The 25,767-nt window shown below is 38.9% G+C and overlaps 1 protein-coding gene across 3 annotated transcripts in view; it reads left to right on the top strand.

The window, feature by feature from the left end:
* PIP5K1B (phosphatidylinositol-4-phosphate 5-kinase type 1 beta) overlaps positions 1 to 25,767 on the top strand; it is a 294,924-nt gene that overhangs the window by 190,963 nt on the left and 78,194 nt on the right. For all 3 annotated transcript variants that reach the window (XM_063080588.1, XM_063080589.1, XM_063080590.1), the window contains exons 8-11: positions 17,744 to 17,955; positions 20,112 to 20,195; positions 20,313 to 20,361; positions 23,300 to 23,384. In XM_063080588.1, the coding sequence (XP_062936658.1) occupies positions 17,744 to 17,955; positions 20,112 to 20,195; positions 20,313 to 20,361; positions 23,300 to 23,384 (430 nt within the window). The remainder of the gene's footprint in view (positions 1 to 17,743; positions 17,956 to 20,111; positions 20,196 to 20,312; positions 20,362 to 23,299; positions 23,385 to 25,767) is intronic.

Raw genomic sequence — 25,767 nt, 5'->3', positions numbered from 1 at the left:
CCCGAGCAGCCTCATCCCACAGCGGGCCCTCACGACAAATGCCGTCTTCTCCCGGCATCTCGTGGCCTGGCTTCCCCGCAGTCTTGGGCTGTTGTGTGTGAGCCTGCCCCTCCCGATGGTTCATCCCCTCCATGTAGCACACGGGCCACTCAGAACAGTTCTAGAACATTGATCTCGTTTTATGCTTTAACCCTGCTGAGCCCAGTTCCCCCACCAGATTCAGACAAAGGCTCTTCCCGAAGGCAGGAATCCAGATCTTGGGTTCTCCCCACACCGCACACTGCTGTTCCCTACTGGCTGTGTATGGGGAAATGGATATGTAAGTAACTGGTCCCCTTTCTTGAAGGATTTCCTATCCCCTGGCCTCACCCACTGTTTGCCCACTGTGACAGTGTCCACATCCATAAGTGAACTGTGCCCAGGGAAAGAGCAATGACAGGTACTACCAGAGGAACTATGAGAACATCACAGGTCACTTGCTGCCAGAAACAGGAAGCAGGATTTATTCAAACCCTGCCCTGTGGCTCCCACATGACAAACAAGCTGAGATGTATGTCCTATTTGTAAACTGCTCATCCCGGGGACTCTGACATCTTCCCCCAAGCCTGCGTCCCGTCCTGTTTTCCCTGACCCAGGGAACATGACCATCATCAGTGCCTGAAGCTACCCTTACCTCCCTCTTCTCCCTCTTTTTCCACATGTAGTAAATCACATCCCATCCAGTCTGTCTCCTAAACAGCTCATGGATCTGCCCCCTCCTTGCTGGATGCATAGCCCTTGCCTTTATTGAGACCCAGGTTACTCATCACCTGGAGTTGTGTTGTAGCCTCTTCACTAGTTTTCAATCTCATTGTCTTCCAATACCTCCCCATCACTGCCACCAGAGACGACCGCCAGCTCCGTAGGATCCTCTAGCCAGGGTTCCCCACTGCCTGTGGGCTAAAGCCCATGCTTCCTAGCATGGAACATTAAGATCTCTCCTGATCTGGTTCCTGCTGCCTCCTCAACTTCCTTCTTCAGACTTCTCTCTCCCCTGTCCCTGTGAGCACCCCTCATCCTCCAGCTATTCTGATCTAAGGGACATGTTCTTGAATGGTTTTAGTCTTTTCATGCATTCCACTCTTCACCTGGCCCTCACCTACTCATCTCAGGACTAATCAGCAGCAATTCCCCCAAGACCACCATGCTGGGGTTGCCCATGCATCCTGGGCTTACCTCTTTCATGGTGTTTAATACACTGTGGTTTTTTTCACATGTAGATCGTGAGCCTGTGGATCATGCATTAATTTGTCTTTATAGCTACGTGCCTGGTGCTTAGTAGGGACTTAGTAAATATTTACTGGTATATGTATTTGAACAAAGGAATAATAAACTGTTTGAAGATAAGGAGAGACAGGTTTAGGTAAACCTCCAAAAATTCTGTCTTTGGTGACTTTTGTGTATCTAGCTATTTTTTAAGTTCTGCCTATCTCGGAAGAAGTATCCAGTTTCACTGCAATGCCTGCCAGATATGGCACTGAGAATTTAATAAAGCAGATGATCTCCATTTTGAATCACTTGGGATTGTTTGAAAAACTGTACTAAGAGTCCTCATATTAAGAGTCATTTGTGTAACCAAAGTATATTATAGTGATTTTTTTCCATGGAAGTACTGTTGTAAATGGTTATCAGACCTTAGTTTATTCAGTACTGACCCTTGTCTTTTTTAAGTGTATGTACTGTTTCTCAGCTAAACTGAAAATATCTCAAAAGCCAAAGCTCACTCCTTCTACCTCTTTGCAGCTGCAGCACCTGGCTTATTGTATATACTCAGTATCTGTTATAAGATTATGGCAAAAACTCTTTTGAATTGAAAATTTATGTATTAATTTTAGAGAACAATGAGGAACTGTTTTTGTATTCATTTTTAATTTACTATGATTATTTATTCTCTGGCATAACTTATCCATGAAAAATCTAAAGAGTCCTGTATCATTTAATTAAGTTGATAAATTATTACATCGTGTAATATTTATTGATAACTCTGGGGAAATGACATTGAGACAAACTATATTAGTAAGAACGTATATTTATAATCCAAACATTTCTTATCCCTTCAAGTAAGACTTATATCAGAGACACTCTTGATAATTAATGACCTAAATGACTTATTTTAAATTTATTATCATTTTTGGTTGAGCAGCAAAATATTAATTTTTAAATAGAGTGGAACCAATTTTCTTTTTTCACACACAAATGTCTGTTACCATAAATATTAATAGGTTCTCAGAATTTAATAAAACCAGTCTTAAGAATACTGAAACTTTTTGATGTGCGAAGTGGGATCTTTCTGTGTATGACAAGCTCTAAATTTATAGATCAGATTCTTATCACCTATGGGCGTGTTTGCATGGCTTGCAATATGGGTTATTTTATATAATACTTAATTTAGCATTATGGCTAGTGCTTACTCTTCAGTTATAATTTTGTTTAGTATTAAAATTTTTTGCATTTAGTTTAGACAGTTTATTTTCTTTTTTGATATTGGTTGCCTTCCCAGTTATTGCTGGGGAGGAAAATGTGCTTCAGACCTAATAGAAAACAGAGGTACATCTCTTAGTGATGACAATGTTTAAATTTAAGCTATTCCTTTTTAATCAGTAAAAAACTGGACTTTGTTTTTAGACTCTATCCAAAAGAATGTAAGGACATCATTGACGCCATACCTCTAAAATTACTTACAAAAGAAGGTACAAATAAATTCATTATCTTTCAAAGTATGTTTTATAAACACTATAATCCCATGATATATTTTATTTGCTCCATTGCTTAAAATTTTATTACGAGTTTTGTGATCTATAATATTAGTTATTTTGATACCATAGCAATATAAAAATAAAGCAAAGTTGAAGTTGGTGAACAAATAAATAAAACCAACTCATAGAATTAAAGATTGCTTGAGCTGGAAGCAACCTTAGGATTAGGCAGAGTTGCTAGGACACGGTGGAATAACGCCTTCCACTCTCTAGTTCAGAGAAAATGAGTCTGGACATATCTAGCTAAGCCAGGATTCCTTGTGAGAACAGAAATAAAGACATTATTGTTTATACAAGGACTTTTAAATTTTCTCTACCTGTAAATTCTTTTTTTTTTCCTTTTACCTTTTGTTTGGAGAGCGTTGTAGATTCGCATGCAGTTAGAAGCAGTAACACAGAGAGTTCTCATAGACCCTTCACCTGGTTTCCCCCAGTGATACATCTTACATGATCTTAGTACAATATCACAACCAGGAAATTAATTTAGACTTAATCTACTGATGTTTTTCAGATTTCTCAGATTTTGCCGGTTTTTCATGCATGTGTGTGTGTATGTGTGTGAAGGGTGGGGTATCTGTGCACATGTGTAGATTTACGTAACCACCACCGTAGTCAAGTACAACACTTCCTTCTTAAAGATTCCTCAGTGACCCTTTAATAGCCACAGGCACCGCATGACCCCTCCCTAATCCCATCCAACCGCGAATCTGTTTCCAACTCTATAATTTTGCCATTTCAAGAATACTATATAAATGGAATTATACAGTATATAACCTTGAGATTGGCTTTTTTCACTCAGCATAATACCCTTGAGATCCATCCAAGTTATTCCCTGTTTGCTCCTTTTTATTGCTGAGTGATATTTCATGATATGGATGTACCAGAGTGTAACATATACCTGCTGAAGAACATGCAAGTTTTTTCCTAATTTTTGAGAGTTACAAACAAAGCTGCTATGAACATCTGTGTACTGTTTTTGCATGAGCATAAGTTCTCTGGGACAAATGCCTAAGCGCAATTGCTGTGTCATATGGTAAGCCCATGTTTAGTTTTGTAAGAAACTGCCATCCTCTTGCAGAGTGGCTGCACCACTCCCCTTTCCCACTGGCGGCGTGCGAGTGATCCATTTTCTCCTCATCCTCGCCAGCGTTTGCTGTCATCACTAGTTTTTATCTTAGCCATTCTGATAGGTGTGTATTTCAGTCTCTTGTTAAAAATGTACTTGAGTGTATTCTGGAAAAGCACAAGACAAATCCAGTAAAGGAGGAGTTGGGGGATATAGGAAAGAGTGGTGAAAAATGAAACAGGAAAACACACTGTAAAGTCTAGTGGCTGATAATATGTCTATGGGACTTCATGCAGTTGACAGGGGTTCCTAAGAAGAAGAGGCCTAAGGTACAGGAGCTTAGCATACATGTTTCTAATAACAAGCATTTCTATGAGACTTTAAATTCTCAACACCCTTCCTCTATACCTATTCTATAGCCATGGGTTTTTCTACATTATGTTGTAATTACTTGATTGTACGTTTAGTGTTTGCTACTAAACTCTGCTCTCTGTGAGGACAGGAACTGTGTGGCTTCTTCCCCCCCACCCCTTCAGCCCACTTGGCAGTTTTTATCTGCAGTTCTTGGGGTGTCTGTCTTCTCACGAAGCCTAGGAGAGAGCAGTAGCAAACATTTTTGAAATGGTGAACCTTACCTAATCAATAAACATATAAAAGCAGGTTTTAGTAATAGCCTTCACACAGTTTATCATGAAAGGGAACCACAGTAAGTTATGTCAACATTGTGAACCTGTGGATAATTGAAGTAAATTTGTATTGCTCATTTGGCCAATGTCTGTTAATGGCCAGTAAATCAGTATATTTCAATTGTGTTGACCTCTCACTCCCTTCAGTTATTTATTTAGGTGATGACTGGTGTCCCCACTTAAGATAGTCTTTAATGCAGAAGTAGTCTTGGAAAGGGACTGATATCTGTCCTGCCTGTTGCTGCAGTTTAGTTTAGCTCTGAGGCAGATGGGTGGTGGAAAGGAGCCCTCCTGCTGACAGTAACAGAAGGGACAGGAAGGTCAGTATGAGATCGTGGCAGGGTAGTTACAAAAGTCAAAATACAAGGCTGGCTGGTTAGCTCAGTTGGTAAGACCAAGGTTGCTAATAACACCAAGGTCCAGGGTTCAAACCCTGTACTGGCCAGCCACCCCTCCCCCCCACAAAAAAATTAAAATACTGTTCTATGATGTTGTTTATGCCTCAGTTTCTACAAAGTAAGAGATACTTTGATTTGAGCCAGACAATTAATTCTCAATATTTTGCAAAACCAACTCATGAAGTTTTCGGTGGAGGGAAGAGTTCCATCTTAGATATAACCTATAGATACCAAAGTACCTTAACATTTAAAACACATAGTGCATAAAGTGTAATCATCAAATACATATACATTATACAATACATGATACATGATCTCATGGTCAGTAGGACACATTTGCAAGGCTCAGTTCATCCACTGTTCATTCATGGTTCAGTTAACATTTATTGTGGACTTGCTTTGAGCCAGACAGTGCTTGACATTATAGGTTGATTCATTAATCCTCACATCAGCCCTGGCAGGTGAGTGTCATGGTTCCCTTTTGGCAGATAAAGAAGTGAAGACTCAGGAGGGGCTAAGCTTCCCCAGGTCCACAGAGCTTACAGTGCAGGATTCAAGGTAACCAGATCTCTCTGACTCCAAACTTGTTCTTTCATCATGACACTCTCCTTTGGGACCTTGTAGGTATAATGGGAGAAACTCTTATGAAATGAAAACATTAAATAGTAGCAGACAGATGGAGATAGCATGGCTGGAAGTGCCCAATGACTGGTTCTCTAGCTCTGATGAGGAGACACTGGGGCGGGTGTTGTAAGAGTCAGGGAAGGGCTCTGTCAAAGCAGAGAACTTGGGTCGGACAGGACGATGAGTTAATGAAATCTTGCAACCTATTTCCTGGAGGGAGGAAAACAGTGCCACATAACTGAGGAACACAAAGTAAAATAAATAATCCAAACATTTAATTTTAAGAGTTTAATGAATAGCATAATCAAGCCATTGATACTTGCCAACCATTACCAACATATGTGCACCTGAAATCCTATTAACTTAAAAGCAAAATTTCTTTTTGAGAAATGTGATGGCTACAGTGAGTTGATTGTTCCTGAAATCTGTTAAAGAAGGAGATCAGGGACTTGATGTGTGAAGTTAAGTCGTGTGAGCAGCTTTTGAGAATTCTCATTAACTACAGAAACTGAAAGGTTACCAAGCGAGTAGTTGTTGTTTTAACCCTTACTTCAAACCAAATGAAGTATTATAAAAACTCCTATAGAAAGAAGGAAAATGCAAGATTAAAAATAACTTTCTGAGCCCTAAGAAGTAAACTCTTTTTCTTTCTAAAAGAAATATTAACTAAAGATTAGAGAATTGAAGTATTTCCTTAGTTTGTTATGTGTCTAGCCAGTTTTCATTTTAAAGTAACTTGTCACACAGAATTTAGATATATGATAATTCAAGTTAATGGAAGCTAAAGTTTTTGGGCTCATGAAATAGAATGATGCTATATCTCGTATATTAGGGTTTCTTGCATTTGTGTGAAAAGCACATACCTGTCTTTGATTTTGTAGGTGACCCTAAGTGTCAAGGTAAGGTCGATGTAGGTCCCAAATGGTGGGAGGACTCACAAAGTGAGGGGAGGGAACAAAGGGCAGGAAATGTCCCCACAGACCTTATCCTCCTCCCTACTGGGAATCCTGGGAAAGCAGAGAGGAGAGTATAGCAGGAAAGGGAAGTGGCCGCAGGGGGCCTGGTGGTAGCAACTCTGGCTTTGAAGATGTATCTGGACAGGCTTTGAAGCTGGCAGCTGAGGATCCAGCTCTGGATGCTGATGTAAAGCAGTCACATGGGTTGTATTGCTATAACAGGAATACCTGAGACTGGGTAATTTATAAGGAAAAGAGATTTATTTGGCTTATGATTCTGGGACAGCTGCATCTGGCATGAGCCTCAGGCTGCTTCTACTCATGGCGGAAAGTGTCAGGGAGCCGGCAGGTACAGGTAGATCACATGGCAAGAGGAAGCAAGAGAGTGGAAGCAAGAGAGAGAGAGAAAGAGAAAGAGAGAGAGAGAGAGAGAGGAGAGAGAGAGTGAGTGGAGGTGCCAGGGTCCTTTAAACAATCAGGTCTCACAGGAACTAACAGAGTGAGAACTCACTACCCCTCCTCCCAGAGGGAGAGCATGAATCCATTCATGAGGGATCCGCCCCCATGACTCAATCAGCTTCCAACATCGCTACATGGGGGATCAAATTTTCACATGAGTTTGGGGACAACACATCCAAATTCCATCATGGGTCATGACGTGAAATAGGGCAGCGTTGGGGTGGGGGTGGGGGAGACAAACCCTGGCACTAGTTTTACAGGGATTTATTGTATTCATTCAATATCCAGTGTACATTTATGGTACCCATGATGCTGTAGGAACAGGGCCTGCACGACTGCCTTGTGGAAAGCAGGGTATTTCTTTAGCCATACACTGGTTCTATTCCTTTCCAGAAAGATTGCCACATCCTGGTTTCTGAGGGACTTTGGCCCACATATGTGACTCTTCATCCCTGTCAGTGTCAGCCAACACTTTTCTCATGCTCTCCTCCCCTATAAGTGAGTGTCCCTTTCATATCATCAGTGTTCTTCCTTCCAAGAAAATTTAAAAGTTAGTATTTTGATAAAGCAAGTATAACTCTTCTCTCCTCACTTGTGTGCCTCAAGATAATGCACTTCTACATGGTGAGATAGAAAATTTCCAAGGGGAAATTTCTGCCTCCCCTGTAAAAATGAAATGGCCAAGGACAATCTGTTGTTAATGAATGTATATACTAAATCTCAACTTTTTATAAAAGGGATACATCTGTGAACTTTCCTGCATACATCAAAAAAGTATTTTAAAGGGGGTACATAGTCCACTGGACATAGTGGTTGTCCATAGCTATTAGGAATGCAGGGAAGTTAAAACTTAGTGTTTATTTAAAATATCCTCATCCAGCCTGAATGTGAGCCTGGCAGGGATAAGTCCGCATCTCATTCATTTCTTCTGTTCATTTCTCCACACGAAGGCCTCATTCATAAACTTTGCCCATGTTCAGCCAGCTCCAGCTGTCCCTAAGACAAACCACTACAGCCACGAACTCAGTGTCTGCTGCCTTTTCATAAGCAACTTGTCGTGTGTCTTCAGATGAAGACACGAGTCCTTTAGGAGTGGAGATTATCCACCTGCTGATATTCCTCTTCCTGAAAAAACTGTCCAACTTTTTTCTGGATTATTAGCAATTTCAGAAAAATGTCAACAACCTAATTTTCAAGAATCAGACAGAGCAGTGATTCAGGTTGCAAATTTACTTTCTCTACACTCAGATGTGCCTGGAAAATAGAATTACTTAATTATCTTTGCTTTTCCTCACTAGCATCTACTTCCTCAAACTTAAACTTACTGGTTAGAAATATTTCAGTCTCTTCTCAGTTTAAATATTCTCTTTATTCAGGGCTGGTATAAATAAACACTCTTTCGTCTCTCCATCTTGTTAGGTCAGCCTCACTGGAAACATAGGGTCTCGACCACGTGTTGACACGTGGAGACAGCATTGCCACAGTCCCCTCCACTGACCATATTCTATGTCCACCTTCCGCTGTCACCCTCCTGCTATGTGGGATGTGGCATTGAGCCACCCTCTTGTACCTTCTTTAATTTTGACCAGGTACATATATTATTATTCAAAAAATAAAATACTTCAAGCCTTCAAAGAATTCATTTTTAGCGATACGTCTCAGAAACTAGGTTTTCCATCACATCTTAAAACTTACCATGTAGGTACTTGATGTTCTTCTTAAATTGTAAGTTTCTCAGTACCCACGGTGACTTTACCAGGCCTAGGATTCTTCCTGCCTGTGGAAGCTTCGATGATCTCAGAGCATGGATCAGTCTGATTTCTCTCTTCAAACCTCTACAGGAATCTCAGTCAACGAATCTTGCCCTCCCTTCCTACTGAATTAATTCCATGGCATTAAGCAAATAGTTTTGGAATTCTCTCTCTGCATAAGGCTCTTTGCTAAATAGAGCCTTATGGGAGAGCCTTGGTGGGAGGTACAAAAAACTAATAGGATATGGTCCCTTCTCTAAGAAGCTTAGAGTTTAAACTTTAAGGCTAAACCATCAAGGTCTTATTTATCATGGACAGATTCTTCCATTCCTCTTCTCTTTCTTAGTCCGTAAGAGTAATGCATGGGGGTGGGGAAGGGGGTGGGTACTTTTTTTGTCTTTACCAAGAAAAGCAGTTCAGCAGAGGGGATGGGCTGTGGTAGACAGTGATGGGGATTCTGGAATGTCACCTCATACATCAAAATGGATGTGGAGATGTGGACCCAGTGTGGCCTCTGGGTCTCACTGGGCAGCTGGCCAGCTCTCAGCCATCTCACCAATTAAGCCATAGCAAGGCAAAGCATTCATGGTGAAGCCAACTAAAAGATATATCATATAATCACAAGGGCTTGGCATTTTAACGTAAGATATGACTTTTAAATATGTTTACAAAATAATTTATTAAGACATCTCTATTTTGGAGAAACAAAATGTCTATAAAGAAAAAAATCCAAAATTCATCCAATATAGGAAGCTAATGAACATACATGTATATAGAAAAATAATCTTTTAAAATGATGGACGACTATTTCTAATGCATATGAGATAGACTTCTATTACTTCAAGCTTTTTAAGTGAGCAAAAAAAGCCTTGGTACAGGTTAATCCAGCACATCCCAGAGTTCTAAAATCACTGTGTTAGGCACTGTGAAATACACATTATTGCCATAATTAGGCTAAGGATTTAATATTTATTTAATTCTGTTTTATTAGCCAGAATTGTATGGCTTTTCACGGCCTGTATTTTCTCTTTATTACATTAGCAAAGAACACTCTGAGCTTTACTGAGGAAATTAAATTAAATTAAAAAACAGCATTCAGCTCTGACTTGACTTGGTACATACAAGTAATTCTGGAACTGTACTCCGAAGGGCCTGCTTTCCAAGAAGTGACAGACCCTGGGATTCAGTTTCCCCTAAAGCAGTATTTTCAAGAATTTCTATTTGCATAAAATCTCCAGGATACTATCTTGAGTTTTCTTTTATTTTTGAATTGACACAAATGTTTTTGCCTATTATTAATTCCTTATAGGCCAGCAAGAAAAACGACTCAGGGCCCTTGATATGTCTTCCTGTCAGCTCCATATTGTGTTAATTTGGTTATTCTTTAGATCTTTTATCACAGAATGATGAGGTGAGATGAGTATTGAACATAGCAAGTTTTCTGTTTCAATCACTTTAGTTAAGATCACAAATTACTAATTTTTATTTTCATCTGTGCCATCTCTAGCCCATCATCAGTGGAGATAGTGGTAAGCTAACTCTAAACAGGTATAGAAATGCATTTCATGTAAGCATTTTAAAGCAGTATATTAAAATTTTATTTTTGAAAAGTTTGAACATATACAAAAGTGGACAGAATATTGTAATAAATCCACATGTACACAGCACCACCTTCACCAATTTTTAACTCAGCCACTCTTCTTTTATGTCACTGCCTTCCTCCCCATATAATGTCAAGCATATCTCAGGCATCCAATCATTTTATTTATACCTATTTTAGTAAGAATCCCTGAAAGCTTAGGACTCCTTTAAAAAAAAAAAAAGCTACAGCCATTATCATCATACATTTAAAATATTAATGATTGTTATTATCATCAAATAGTGTTCAAATTTCTAATTGTTTCAGAAACAACTCTTTGTGGTTTGGATCAGGATTTAAATAGAGTCTACTTGTTAAGACCCCTGTCTGTCTTATTATTTCATTTTAAAGGTATTTATTTAAGAAATTGGATTGTTTATCCCAGAGTCTGAATTTTGCTGATTGCATCCCATAGTTTCATTTAACATGCTCCTCTCTCATGTTTTTCCTGTAAATAGGTTGTGGGATTTAGAGGTTTGGTCAGATTTAGGTCTGATTTCATATTTGGTGTTTTGTCCTGTGAGGCGGCACATAATGACAGAATGCCTTTCTTTCTGTGATGTTAGCAGCTGTTGATGACCGCTGACTAGATCCGTTCATTCATCAGGGGCTGTCACATGTGGATATTCTAATGTTATCATACATTAGCTAGAATTCTCAAAGGATTTTTTTTTTTTTTTTTTTTTGTGACCGGCGCTCAGCCAGGGAGTGCACCGGTCATCCTTATATAGGATCCGAACCCGCGGCGGCGGGAGCGTTGCCGCGCTGCTAGCGCAGCACGCTACCGAGTGCGCCACGGGCTCAGCCCCTCAAAGGATTTTTGAACAAGAGAGTGCCTGACAAGTAGTGGGTGCTCAATAAAATATTTATCAAATGGATTAATTTCCATAAGAACCTCTGTGACATGGAAAATTATTAGAAACCTTGCTTGCTTAAGATCCAGTTGATCATCTCTTTTCCTCCAGGAGTCACCATCCTTCTCCGTTTTGCATAAGGCACCACTGACAGATTACTTGAGCTGCACTGTCTTTACCACTCTTAATATCTTCTTGTGGGTACCAATTTTTAAATGCAGCTGTTTTCAAGGATATTCATCCAACGATGTTCCATTCTCAGTCTTGTGCCAGCTTATCTTTACATTTCTAACAGATTGGAAAAGCAAAGGAACAGAGGACGTGAAAGCTAAGGAAGCCCTGAGATGATGCATCTTAGGGCCAGTACCAAGCATTCTGGGATGACTGAAGAGTTTCTGCAGTTGAACCAACCTGTGCAATGCTGTCCTGCGAAGGCTTCCTAAAGAGAAATGGAATAGTTTTGCTAGAGTCAAATCTCAGCCTACTTTACAGCAAAACAAACTTCCCTTTTCTCTGCCATTTAGTTGTGTGGCTACTAAACAGTAAATTGAAACAGTCTTTGTAAATATCAGTTTCTTTTTTGCCCCTGACATAGTACGTATAAAATACCTATGATGTGGGTAGGTTTGAAAACACTGTGGAATTTTATCTTTTTTTTTTTTTTTTTTTTTTGACAACACAGCACCTAATCACAGTAAATGTTTTCAGTGCTGAAAAATTTTCACAGGTATTATAATCATGATGCACAAGTATCAAAGTTTGATATTTAAGATATTAGGTATAATGTTATACATTCTTTGCCGCTGAATGTTTTGATTTTTACTTATATACATGGAAAGCAATATGACAAATATGCATTCCTGCTATGTTCAGAGCACAAAAGTAAAAAAGCAGGAAGCACAAAGTAAAACAAGCCTTTGGTGAGCCGAGCAGTCTTATATGTATGATAGGAAAAATGTAGATGTAACCTGAAGGACAATTTTATACCACAGAGGGACACTGATAACGTGCTAGGGTTTTCAGAAGGGAAACATATTCCCAACAGTTTCTTGAAATCATTAGTAAATTTTCATGCGGGTGAGAATTGAGATAGGCTTTGAAAAACCAGTAGGATTTGAAAAGATAGTAAGGAACTTCCAGAAGAAAGAGCTTGAGCAAAAACATCAGGGCTCACATCTTCAGAGCAATTTAGGAGTAATTAAGGAATTCTGGGAGATGTCTCTAGGCTGGTATTAAATAGCAAAATGACATTGACGGAGGCCATAGTAGTGAGGACCTTCAGTGTCAAATTGAGGCATTGGCACCTTGCAATGGCAAGAGACTGAAGGCTTTGTGTAGGGGTGTGGTGTGGCCTGGCCATGCATGGGCATCGGGAATAGATCTGAGAGGGGACTAAGGGAGGTTGAAGTCAAATCATTAGAGGAGAGGAACGATTTGATAGTAGAAGCTACAGTAGTAAACAACTTAGTGAAAGGAAAAGAACCCATGGAATCTGAAATCCGCATTAGAATGATTTGAAATAAAAGAGAGAAGTGAGGAGAAAGAACTGCTTTGGGGTGATATGAGAGTTTAGGGTCACAGCAGGGCTGTGTGCACAAGTTTAGAGTTGTCCAGAAGGCCACTGGAAATATACAGGGCTGCAGCTTAGGAATAGGTCAGAATAAAGATAACAGTTTAGGAATTGTCTGTAGAAAGATAGTAGTTGGAGTCTACCTCTAAAAGATTCTCAAATCTATCCACTTCTCCCTCAAATCCCCCTTCTGGTCTCCCCGCCCCCCCCCCCATTCAAATATCATCATCTCTTACCTGGACTGTTGAAATATACTCAAGAGAAAAGTAGGTAAGCCTTTTGGGGTCTCTTCACAGCACCCTGAGTTTTCTACCCAGACCTTCACACAATCTGTAATTCAGGCTTGTTTAATTTTAAGGACACTATGGTCATCTATTTTATTTACCCCTTAAGATTTAGCAGCTTCCACAGTGCTTGACACAGACTAGACACTCAATCATTTTTTTTTTCCAACAAAAGAGACAATGTCACCACTAAAACGTAGAGGAAGAAAGGAACTTTGGGGAACACCTTTAGGGCACAAGAGGAAAGAGAGTGAAAGAAAAACAGAAAGACAAAGAACCAAGAGGAGGCAGCGTGGCAGCTGAGGGGGAGGGGACATTCCATGTGGGTGGTTGTAGGGACTGACTCTGCAGGTGGAGGAGTAACAGGAAGAGTTGCTAGCAGTAACTGGGTGCCTTCTGTGTGCCTGAGACTAGACATGGAGTAACTCAGTTGATCTTCACAGTAACTCTGTTGGTAGGAATCCCTGTCATCTCTATTTCACAGGTGAGGATACAAGGCTCACAAAGGTTAGATACTTCACTCAAGGACAAACAAGTGGGGGAGTCAAACCAGGCCACCAGGCTCCAGAGTACACTCTGAACCACCGTGCAGCCACCTCAGCTCCCACTAGCAGCAGCACAGAAGGCAGTTTGCAGTGGGCTAAGGAGTGTGGCATTGACGTGTAAAAGGAAAAGGAGGACCTGCCACTCTTTGTGACCTCTGAGGCTGAAGAAAGGATAGCAGTGCCTGCTGCTCTGAGTAAGGGTTTCTCTCACATTAGGTCCCCAGATCTACAGAAACTATAAAGGCATTCCTCATGTATTACTCTTATTTTACGAACAGTTTTGATCATGTCTTCAAGGTACTCTACCAGCTGCTTTGACTGCATTCCAGTGTTATTGTTGACTTAAAATAGCCCTTGAAAGAGAAGGAAAAAAATCTGACTTTGACAATAAAAAGCATTGTGGTATTCCATCTTGCTTTCAGTTTTAAATAATTCTGTAAATCATTCCTATTTCCTTTTTTTTTTTTAACAAGTGTTGAAATAAGGTCCTGCCCAAGGGAGGTGGAAAGGCTCCTGTATTTGCATTGTAACCTGTGTTTTGAATAACAAATGCACAGGTGCAGAATCCACCAGCAACAGCAAAGTCAGGCAGACATTCCAGAAATAAATGTGTGTCTGAGTGATGAACTGGACCGACTAGTGTCTGTAGCGTTGCAGAGTATTGCTCACTCTTAAAGCTCACACATGTTAAGTTTTTGGCAGATTTATTAATTCCTTTAATTAAAGAACCAAGAGGAGATGAATAACAGAACTATTTTGTTCCTAATTGATGCAAATCTTAAAAACACATGACTAAAATCTGCTCCCAGAATCTTTCATCACAGAAGTTTTTTAATTTGATATAAAATATGTACATATATATTTATCTTTTTGTTCCTTAACATTTTTTATGGATGGTGATTTTGCCTAACCAAAATTCTAACTCTACTCGTTAATTTTCTACACATTGAAAATAAAATTCCTTTTTTAAGCATTTCACTTTGAAAGTATGAGCCTGGGATTCCTGGGGACAATTCAGCACCCTCCTGGGATGCTGAAATCCAATTTAAGAGTACAGAGAGAATGAATCTCGTTTTTAAAAACTTTGTTGCTTTTTCTTAGTTAATTCTCTCTTGAAGTTTATTCTTCTTAAAAAAAAAATAAAACAGGACGAATATTTGACCACTCAAGGCATCAGGATAGTTTCTGACATTATCCAGTAGTTGAAGTTGGACCACAGCCTGACTTCGTATCACCTACAAAATGCCTGTCTGTGGGCAGTGAAAGAGACTGCAAATACAAACCGAACTGTTCAGGTTGAACAGTGCATGAAAAATATAAGAAAAGTTATTTTATTTTATTTTTTTAAAAAAACAACTTTTTAACAAGCAGAATTAATTTGGAGATGCTTTGCAAGGAAAATGAAATAAATAAGATGGTGGCAGGAATGCTTTTTGGATTTTACCACTGCTAAGGAGAAGTGATTCTGGATGCCTGTTAGGAACATCCACAATGTTGCCACAGAGTCTGATTAGAATTTGCTTTTGAAGCTGGTTCACTGTTTTGGAGGAAACATTTATGAAAGGGTACTTTGGGCTGTGCAGGGCACAAGAGTGTGTTTTGCCAGTTGAAAACGGGACTATTCCCATGCAGTTATAAGGCAGTCATTTTATAGTCCATTGGCCAGAATTGCTGTGTCGTCAGCCAACCTTTTCCTGTTGAACATTCAGGCAGTACTACTGAGTACCCACAAACCCACAGCTTTTAAAGGAATTGAGACTAACCAAAATGATACTGGTAAACGGCTGGAAACGTGGTTATGTTTTCGTTACCTCTTCAGTGAATTTTTGTTTCAGAAGTACATCTCCAGAGGTGTTCACTTTAAGCTGACACCTGTAGTCTCTTGAACTAGTGTGAGGGAACGAGTCACCATGAATTATAATCATAGTGATAACAGCTAGCAACTAAATGAGTGCTTACTTTATACCAGGAGCTTTTCTAAGCACTTTACCTGCGTTGCCATATTGAATTTTTACAGCACCCTAAGCAGTTGATCATATTATTGTCCCCCCCCAGAAGAGGAAACTGAGGCACAGGGAGGTGATGCAATCTGCCTAAGGTCACAGAAGCCATGCTCTTTATCCTCCATGTCCTTATCCAACAGTCTCTCTAAGAGAAGCACTGGCACTGATAAATGTGAGTAGGAAAATTGGCACCTGCAGATGGCGAATCATCGTGAAGACTTACTTTATCAGGCTGCCTGGGTGGGTACCATTCCCCAGCTGCCATTTTAGTATGATTCAGAATTAGAAAGGCTAAGACCCTTCTACCACTTTTCTATATATGTATTTTTAAAAGCATCCAATATTTGTTAGTGTTTTCTTTGAAGAGGCTGGGTCCCTGGCACCCCTAACACGAAACAATGTTGCTTTCTTCAACTGTCTGTGTACCTGTCCAGGAGGTAAGGCATTGATACCCCTCCATGGAGAACTGCCAATGGGCCTAATGCCCAAACTCTGAGGCAGTGGTACGGAGTGCTACCTATCACCCTGTCCTTTCTCCTCCAGCCTTGACCTCGCTCCTCCTTAGGTTAGGGAGGCTGGTTCACATTACTGTCAGGCCACTCGCAGATCTCTTGGGTTAGAAAATTCCATGGCCTAAATCTCTTGAATAATAAGATTCCACTCTCAGCTCCTGCCTGCCTCCTTTCTGAAAGTACTTGACGTAGTATATTGAAAGTTGAATGAGGAACACTGGAATAATTCACACTCATTTGCAGCCCACTCTCAGTTTCCTCACTGATGGCAAAAATGCCCAAGACCCTGGGATAACCATATATTTTGAAGGCCACATATGCCATAGTTCACAATGGTATCCTTAAAGTGGCAGCCATGGGTATTTGAATCCTCACTCCTGACCCACTCTTTAGTATTCACAAATATCTGATCAAAAAGCAGGTGGGCTGAGGGAGAATGAGAATTCTAGGTAATTGATCCTGTCTAAACAATTATCTGTAGGCAATGATCCTCCAAGGCGTTTTCTAACTAGGGTACAGGGACATATTATCATGTTGTTCAGACAGCTGTTCTGCCTACCAGATTGTCTTACCTTCTGGGCCATTTTGACTTCCTGAGCAGCTTTGTGTGAGAAATGCCAAATATTAAAAGTCTATTGTAGGGGAAAATTATATACAAACTAGTAGAAAAAGAAATTTATCATAGAGGAAGACAGCCAGTTTTCAGGCACTCTTCCTGAACACTCTTCCTCCACCTGGGAAGGGTCGTGAGTGCCCCACCTACACTCTGAAGCCATTTTGACTGATTCTGGTCTGGACTTTGTCTCCTGTCGTTTTCCTTTCAGAGCATTGGTATGTCCTTTGTCTGCTTCCAACTATTTTTAATTCCCTCACTTCCCCACCGTCTGCTGAATGCATAATTAAGCATTAAACCCTATTCTTTGTTGAGATCCTATCTTTTAAAAAGACTTGCTACAGGGAAATAAATGAATGGCAATTTTGAAAGACAGCTTTGAAAAGGAGACCACTAAACTCCAGCAAGATTAAGATTTTGAGAACAGAATCCAGGCAAAAACACATTCCAGCTGAGTCTTCGTGCTAAGAAGGAGACTACTGGTTGTTGGTTTCTCTGCTTTAGTGCTTAAGACTGTGGACACTGGAACTGATGGCATGGGCCTCTGTCACTTACGTGCTATGCGATACTGAGCAAATTACTTCATCTCTGCGTGTCTCAAATTTTTTCATCTGTAAAATAAAGACAATAATAGGACCTCACTCATAAGGTGGTTGTGAGGCTTGAATCCAATTGAATCACTTAGCACCTGGCACATGGGGAGGTTCAATAAATGCTATCAGTGAAACATTCATGGAGGGTTAAGAAAAGATGTGCTTGCTTTAGACTTGCATAAAAATCTCATCTTGGAGCCATTGTGATAAACCTTCCTGCATGTGGTCTAGTAATAGCTTCCAGTGTTTTTTACTTGAATTTTTCTACTATCGGCCACTCCCTGGGAGGTATGCAGGAGCCGTGTGTCTGCATATGGAGAGCTCTCTTATTCTGTGCGGATGAGACTTACAGACTATTTGCGGTGACTGGCTTCCTGGTTCTTTTTCTCACTCAGGTCCTGGAAAGCTTTAAGATCATGGACTATAGCCTTTTGTTGGGAATTCACATCTTAGACAATTCCCTCAAAGAGAAAGAAGAGGAAACCTCACAAAATGTGCCTGATGCTAAGCGGCCTGGGATACAGAAAGTCCTCTACTCAACAGCCATGGAATCTATCCAAGGTCCAGGGAAATCTGGAGATGGGATCATCACAGAGAACGCAGACACGTAAGTGCAGCCACATGCCTGCCTACCTCTTGACTGTAGTGGTCCATGGCACTGGGTAATTACAGTCGTCCCTCCATATCCTTGGAAGAATGGTTCCAGGATCTCCCACAGGTAACAAAATCTTCAGATGCTGAAGTCCCTGATATAAAATGGCATAGTATTTGCTTATAACCTACACACATCCGTATACTTTAAATCATCTCTAGATTACTTATAATACCTAATTCAACGTAAATACCTAATAATGACAAAAAAAAAAGTCTGTACAAATTCAGTACAGACACAACCATCCTTTTTTTTCTATGCATGGTTAATTAAATCCACAGGTACAGAACCCACAGATGTGGAGGGCTGACTGTACCTGCAAGTCACATTCCCCTTACGGAGGCACTTGGGCAATAGATTCCTACGTGGTGCTAACATGGGTTAAGCTGACCTTTATTTCTTTCCATCTATGAATTGATGCATCTTGGACGTGACCAGCACCATTGTGCACACAATAAGCACAAAATAGCTGTCGGCCTTGTCTTCCACTCCAGAACCAAGCCCCTCCCCACTTCCCTTTACAAGAATCCTCATGACTTAAACAGAAACCCTTTTGCTTCTGCAAAAGTGCAGTTCTCCACCCTGGTCACATAGTTTCCACATTAGCATAATGCCCCTCCTTGATGGTATCAGCCAGCCCTTGGTGCCCTATATAAACTCTACCACCCCCACACCTGGTGCTGTCCCCTTTTGAGGGCAGCCCCAGGCTGCCCACCACTTTGAGTGCAGCCCAGCAGATTCTTTTCCTTTAATAAAGCTTGATTGGTATCCAGTGTCTCTGCTCCCTTTCTTTCACGAATAACTGGATGAGAGACAGTTTCCCTAGTTGTTGTTCTTTCATCCTCTTTCATCCATGTGGTTTCTTTTTTCAAATGGCTCCATTTTTTAACAATGGCTGATGATGTTTTTACCCCATTTGCTATGCATTCAAAACATCTACCACAAGAGGGGAGAAGAAACTTTGAATTTGAATAATCATGTTTTTGAGGAAATTCACGATAAGAATGATGTTCACAATTTAGAGCTTTTCATGTGTATAAGGGGATTCTGTTGTTCCAGTTCTGCATCCTGGCAAATGTGGTCTCTTGCCTCAGCCACATGTGATAGTAACTGCAGGATTAATTTGCATGTGTAAAGTGCGTATTGATTAACAAACAATGACACCCAAAGATAATTATTGAAATGGTTGACTGCATCACATGTGTGTACTAGCTGGGCCAGGTGACTGAAAGTAAGAGATCATGTTCCATGGCCATTGGTGCCTGCCTTCTAGCAGTCTCCAACAATGACTAAACCACTAGTACCTTTCACTTTTATAAAGGAAATTAACACATATTAAATGTGTTTTTAAAATTCTTGCTTGCAAATCTATCTAAATGTCTAATAATCAAACAAATTATTTTATATTCTAAATATTACACAGCTATTAAAATCACATTGATGTTGAATATAAGGAAAAGTTCATCATTTAACAGGTGAAAATTTTAGTTTATAAAATACAACAAATTAAATAATCCCCTCTGTGAATTAATGAATACACACACTCAGGGGATCTTCAAAAAGTTCATGGAAAGATTTATAATATCTTTTAATTTCTTTTTTCCCCATGAACTTGTTGAAGTACTTTCATATACTGGAAAAGTATATACCAAATGTTAATAGTAGTTATCTTTGCATCCTAGGAATGGATTTTTTAGACATATTTTTTCTTTGTGCTTTTCTGTATTTTATTTTTTTAAAAAACAATAAATATGTATTACTCTTGATCAGAAAGTGTTGCATTTTTAGAAAACAGTATTTTATAATGCTCTAAAAATTCATGCTCATAATATAAAAATAGGAATAATTTCTAAATTGGATTCTTCCCATCCACCTCTTCAAAGTTGACAGCTATGATGTTATTCTCCTTTGTGGGGAAGTACATCCTTCTGGATTCTCAGGAAGACTTTAACTGATGCCCCACCCCACCCCCCAGAACAAAATGATGAAGGGGGAGATAGCCCAGAATTCTTAAAAATTGTCTATTTTTATTTGCAGTGTATTCATTGGAAAAGAATTATAACTTCCTATTCTTATATTACAAAATAGTTTCTCTTTTGTTCTATCAACAGAATGGGAGGCATTCCAGCCAAAAGCCATAAAGGAGAAAAACTACTTTTATTTATGGGCATTATTGACATTCTACAATCATACAGGTAAGAAATTTTGGGAAGTGGTCTTTTGCTATTTCAAAATTTGTCAACAAACGGTTCTGAAAATTCACCAAATGGAGCAATTTTACATTCTTATTTGTATTTTTTTTGTCTGCTTAGGTTAATGAAGAAGTTAGAACATTCCTGGAAAGCTCTTGTTTATGATGGGGTAAGTGACTTGTGTTCCTTGTTAAACTGTATATATTTCTGATTTCTCAGAGACTGCAGACTGTGTCTAGGAAACCAGGTCACTAGACTTTAAGAGGAGAAGAAACAAAGGTCTTTATAAACTCAGAATCTTCAGCTAACAGATTGGTAAATAAATGAAATCCAGCCTAGTGAGTAGGTAGAGGCCAGGAAATCAAAGTGATGTCTGTTTCTGTGTGACATCTAAAGGACCCAATTATGAGATCATGATGAAGAAAAAGAGGAAACTTTTTTCAGAGGCACTGGGAAGATCAGTAGGGCAGCCGAAATAAAGTCCTCACAATACCAAGCCCCAGAGAGGTCTGAGCCCTGACTTGGATGTTAGACAGCTCTGGATGTGATGTCTGTGTTCACCACATGACTAGCCATGTGACCTGGGCACATTGCTTATTATGCAGCCTCTCTTAGCCTAGTTTCTCAACTGTAACAGGTAGGATAGTAACCGTACCTTCCTGATGTGAGGATGAAATAAGATAATGCATATTGGTGTCCAGTGCAATGACCATTGCACAATAAGGATGTAAAACATGAAAACATTTAAGTTGGTTTGGATTTACACACAGACATTTGTACATGCTGCCTGATATGAATACGTCTTAATTGGCATAGCTGAAGAAAAAAATCAGTTGTCAAGGAGCGGTCTCTGTGTCTCTGTCACACACACACACACACACACACACACACACAAGGAGCAGTCTCTGTCACACCCACCCACCCATCTAGATGTTACATTTGAACTCCCTGCTACTGACGGAACACACACACACACACACACACACACACACACACACACACACACACACACACACACACACACACACACACACACACACACACACACACACACACACACACACACACACACACACACACACACACACCCATCTAGATGTTACATTTGAACTCCCTGCTACTGACGGAACATTTATTGGCCTAAGCCTTCCTCAGTTAATAACTTGAAGTAGCACTTCCAAAGAATATATTGGTCAAAGATTTGGTCACACATTTCCTTTTAAGATGTTAGCACACTCTTTCCTTTGAAGGAGGATATGTGATAGGTGCTGTTCTTCCTTTTCCTGGAAAAGAACACGCATTTTCTCAGTTCTGTGGAAGACTGTTAATAACCTTTGTGCATGAAAGAATTGCATTTTGTCCACAGGTTAAGGACTCACCTCTGTCACAAAGTGCTTTTAAACAGCAGGTTCACAAATTTGTTTCTAAGAATTAACTTCAGTCTTATTCAGATCAAAGATTCCTCCTATGAAAAGGTTGAGATGGTAGGTTAATTTTATTTATTTTTTCCAGCTGAGAAAGGTAGGGACTACGTAGTACCTTGAACATGGAAGGGAGAGTAAACACCTTCTGTTTCTTTCCCATTTCCTGAGACAACTGCAATTCCCTGTTAGCAGATGAAATTTCTGATCTGAACGGTCAAGTGCTGTGTTGGCCAGATGCTTCTAACAGGTCCCTGTCTTTGACAGTTTAAAACATGTCTTTTCAGTTAGTTTGTTTTTAAGAAAATTTCTGTGCTGATTATATATTTGTGAAAGCATAAGCAATAATTAAGACCTTTTTGTTTACAAACATGGCTCTTATTTAAATAGTGTTTCTTCATACCAAAGTGAGCAACAATGTAATTCCTCTTTAAAGCCAAGGTGCCCTCAGGGTTTTGCATTCTACCGATGTTTCTAAATTACTGTACTTATTGCAGAAATGTGTCCACTTCAGACAGGAGCTGCCAGGATACTGGAAAGAGTATGTTAAACCACTGGTTTGACATACTTTCCCACCATACCTACAGCCTCACTGAGAGTCTGGAGGACCATTATAACATGGATGAAGAGTGATCCTGAGTACTGTGTCCATCATAACATGCTGATTACAGAATTATAGATTAAACTAGCATACGTTCCATATGCCTCAGGTAACATCTTATTTCACAGATGAAGAAGCTGACGTCCTGAGGCTGTAGCTTTCCCAGGACCGCACAGCCTTTCAAAGAACTAACACCAGAACCAGGTCTTCTGACTTATGGTCCAGTGTGTGTTTTTTCTTCCAACCCAGCTGCAGACACTTTGCAGTATCAAACTTAAATTTTTAGAAATGTTCCTATTGAAATCCATAAACCTGTATTCAAAATGGAGCATTATATGAACAAATTTACTATTTTCTAGAAATGTACAGCTTGGATAGTAAATAAATGATTACTAAATAAATAGAAAATTAGCTCCTTCATTTATCCCCTTTCCTCATTTGTAATAAAAGGACCCCATAGTACTAAAGACTCCTGTCAAGCATGAGAAGAATTAACAACTTAACTCAGTTCAACCCTATGTAATTAGTAGATAATTTGATGTAACAGGAGTCATGCATTAGTCTAGTCTCCTAGCAATCCTTCTAGTGTCTACTCATCTTATTACTTGGCAGTGAGACAACACTTTTTTAACCTAAATGTCACTCTGACATTAGACTTGTTTTTGTTTATTTCTGTCCCCAATTTTTGTTCATGGCTAAGAATGTTACCCTTCTTCCAGGTGACACTTGATATCCTGGTTGTCTGTATGTAAAAAAAAAAAAAAAAACTTAGAGCCTGTCCTGGGATACAATGTTATGAATAAGGATCAGCTGTTGGATTTGTAGAACAGTCTTTTTGCTGTCTCTCCCTGGCCTCTTACTGCTCCATTTCAGCTTGAGTGTCTAGAATCTTTGCTCCAATTGAGTCTGTGCCCCTGCCCCAGACTCCTGGGCCCCACAGGACACAGGGAATTGCTCTTTACTAGCTCTTGACCACTTTTGGTTAAGGACATTGGCTAACAGGACCAACTGCATATAGATCTTTCTTCTGATTTGAGATGAACTCTCTGAGAGGTAACACTGTGATACTTGATCTGTCTTTTCAGGACACTGTTTCAGTTCATAGACCAAGTTTTTATGCAGACAGATTTCTAAAGTTTATGAATTCCAGAGTTTTCAAGAAAATTCAAGGTAAGATTCTTGTAAAATTTTTTTACTTTTAGCACTTACTTGCTGACTTTACTGTTTTTGTAAGATTTTCATTGGAAGAGTTGGAGCTGTTTCTTTCCCTACAGTGGTAATCACTTAGTAATTATGACTAAGTATCCCACTCAGGTGTTTATTGATGCCATGATCATTAGAGTCCTATTTTGTGGTGAAAAAAATAGAAGCTATCTAAATGTCTGACCATGTAATATATTGATTAAATATATTATGATATAGTCAAATGATGGAATAGTATACGACCACTAAAAATGATATGTTAGAGGTACATTTCCTCCTTTAAATATAGATTTATTCACATATATGTAGTTATAGGTCTATATACCTTAAATGCACAGCAGAATTCTGATGGGATATATAAAACTATTAACAGTGGTTATTCTCATGGAACATGCTCCAGGATAAGCCATATGTTAGGCCACAAAACAAGTCTCAATAAATTTTAAAAGATTGGAATCCGTCATACAAAGTATCTTTTCTGATCACATGGAATGAATCCATAAAGAATGAAAAGTGGAAAATTCACAAATATAGTAAAATCAAACAACACACAAACTACCAATGAGTTAAAGAAGAAATCACAGAGAAATTAGAAAAACAACTCAGAGCTGAATGAAAAAGATAATACACATACCAAAAATGTATGAGATTCTGTGAAGGCAGTGCTCAGAGGAAAATTCATAACTGAAAACTCCTACATTTAAAAGAAAGAAGAAAAATCTAAAATCAGTACTCCAACTTTAAAACTTGAGTAACTAGAAAAAGAAAACTAAACCCAAAGCTAACAGTAATTATTCCAAATTGTGAGATTATGTGGGATTTTATTTTACTTTATATCGATATTTATTAAATTTTCTACCATGGATATGTGGTATTACGTAGTAAGATTTCAAACTAGGTGAAAAAGAGAAAGTAATACTATTATACATATGTTGTTATTTTATAATGTAGCTATTCTGTTTTCCAGTTTTATAACTCAAAACATAAGTTTAGTGACACACAAAAAACTGAAAAAGTAGTATGTTCATTTTTATGTTTAAATAAGACATATTTTTTAATATTTATTGGAATTTTCTGTTAATGAAAGTAAAACACTTTCAGTGTAAAAATTTTGGAAAATACAAGAAGATGGAAAGAAAACAATGAAAATTACTTGAAATCCCACAACCCAGAGATATTCACTACTGTTATTTTGATGTACTTCCTACCAATCTTTAATTCTATGCTTTACATATTCATATAAAATTGGTAGCATAACGGTATATAATTTTAGGTATTTTTCATATAACATCATAATCTGAATAGTTTCCCATATCATTGTATATTCCACAAAGAGACCATTTAAAATTGCAATACAACATTAAAATGATATGGAATGCCATAATCTATTTAAACATTCTTTCAGTGTTGGGTCTTTACATAGTTTCTCCTTTTCTATTGCTAACTAATATTTTTATGAATATCATTTCAGATAAATGTTGTGTCCAAACTTAAGATTATTTCTTTGGCATAGATCCCAGCAAGCTATACTAGGATATTAAAATGCATATAACTTCCTAGAGAGATTGTGCCATTGAAGGCTACCACAAGAGTCTGTGTTCTACCAGCCTATAGCCAACATCATGCTTTTTAAATTATGCTACTTTGATAAGTAAAAAATGTTATCTGATTGTTTTATTTTGCATTTCTTGTGTACTGGAAAGGTTCAACCATTATTCATGTTTATTTGCCATTTGTAATTCCTTTGAGAGTTGAGCTTCGTAACATTTGACCATTTATATGGGGTGTTTATTATTTTTCCAAATGATTTATATGAACTCTACATATTGGAGGTATCAGTCCCTTTTTTACTTATTTCATTCTAAGAAAAACTTTTTTTCACATTTGACTACCTCAATGGTATCTTAAAGTGGCTGTCAAATTGAGACCACTAAAATTAAATTCCCTGCCTAAGGCTTTTTTTTTGGCCTAAGATGGACCATAAAATAGTGTTTATTCAGACTGCAAGCCTGTGTGAATACAATCTTGTGGTTCAAATTTTCAAGGAAAGTTTTCTATCTCCCTGTATCAGTCCATTTCTGATGCTTATAACAGAATACCTAAAACTGAGTAATTTATAAAGAAAATGACATTTATTTCTTACAGTTTTGGAGGCTGGGAAGTCCAAAGTCCAGGGAACACATCTGGTGAGGGCTATTTTCTTGGTGGTGACTCTCCACAGCAGTGCAGGGTATCACATGGTGAGAATGGGCTGAGCAAGACAGGACTAAACTTCTCACTTCTCACTCGCTCTCCCTATAAAGCCATCAGAACCACACCCATTTCTCCATGAATGGATCAATCCAATCAC

This window comes from Cynocephalus volans, chromosome 16 (assembly GCF_027409185.1).
Source record: "Cynocephalus volans isolate mCynVol1 chromosome 16, mCynVol1.pri, whole genome shotgun sequence".
NCBI classification, from domain to species: Eukaryota; Metazoa; Chordata; class Mammalia; order Dermoptera; family Cynocephalidae; genus Cynocephalus; species Cynocephalus volans.
The sequence above is the reverse complement of the archived record's forward strand: the minus strand, read 5'-3'. Positions and strand labels throughout refer to the sequence as shown.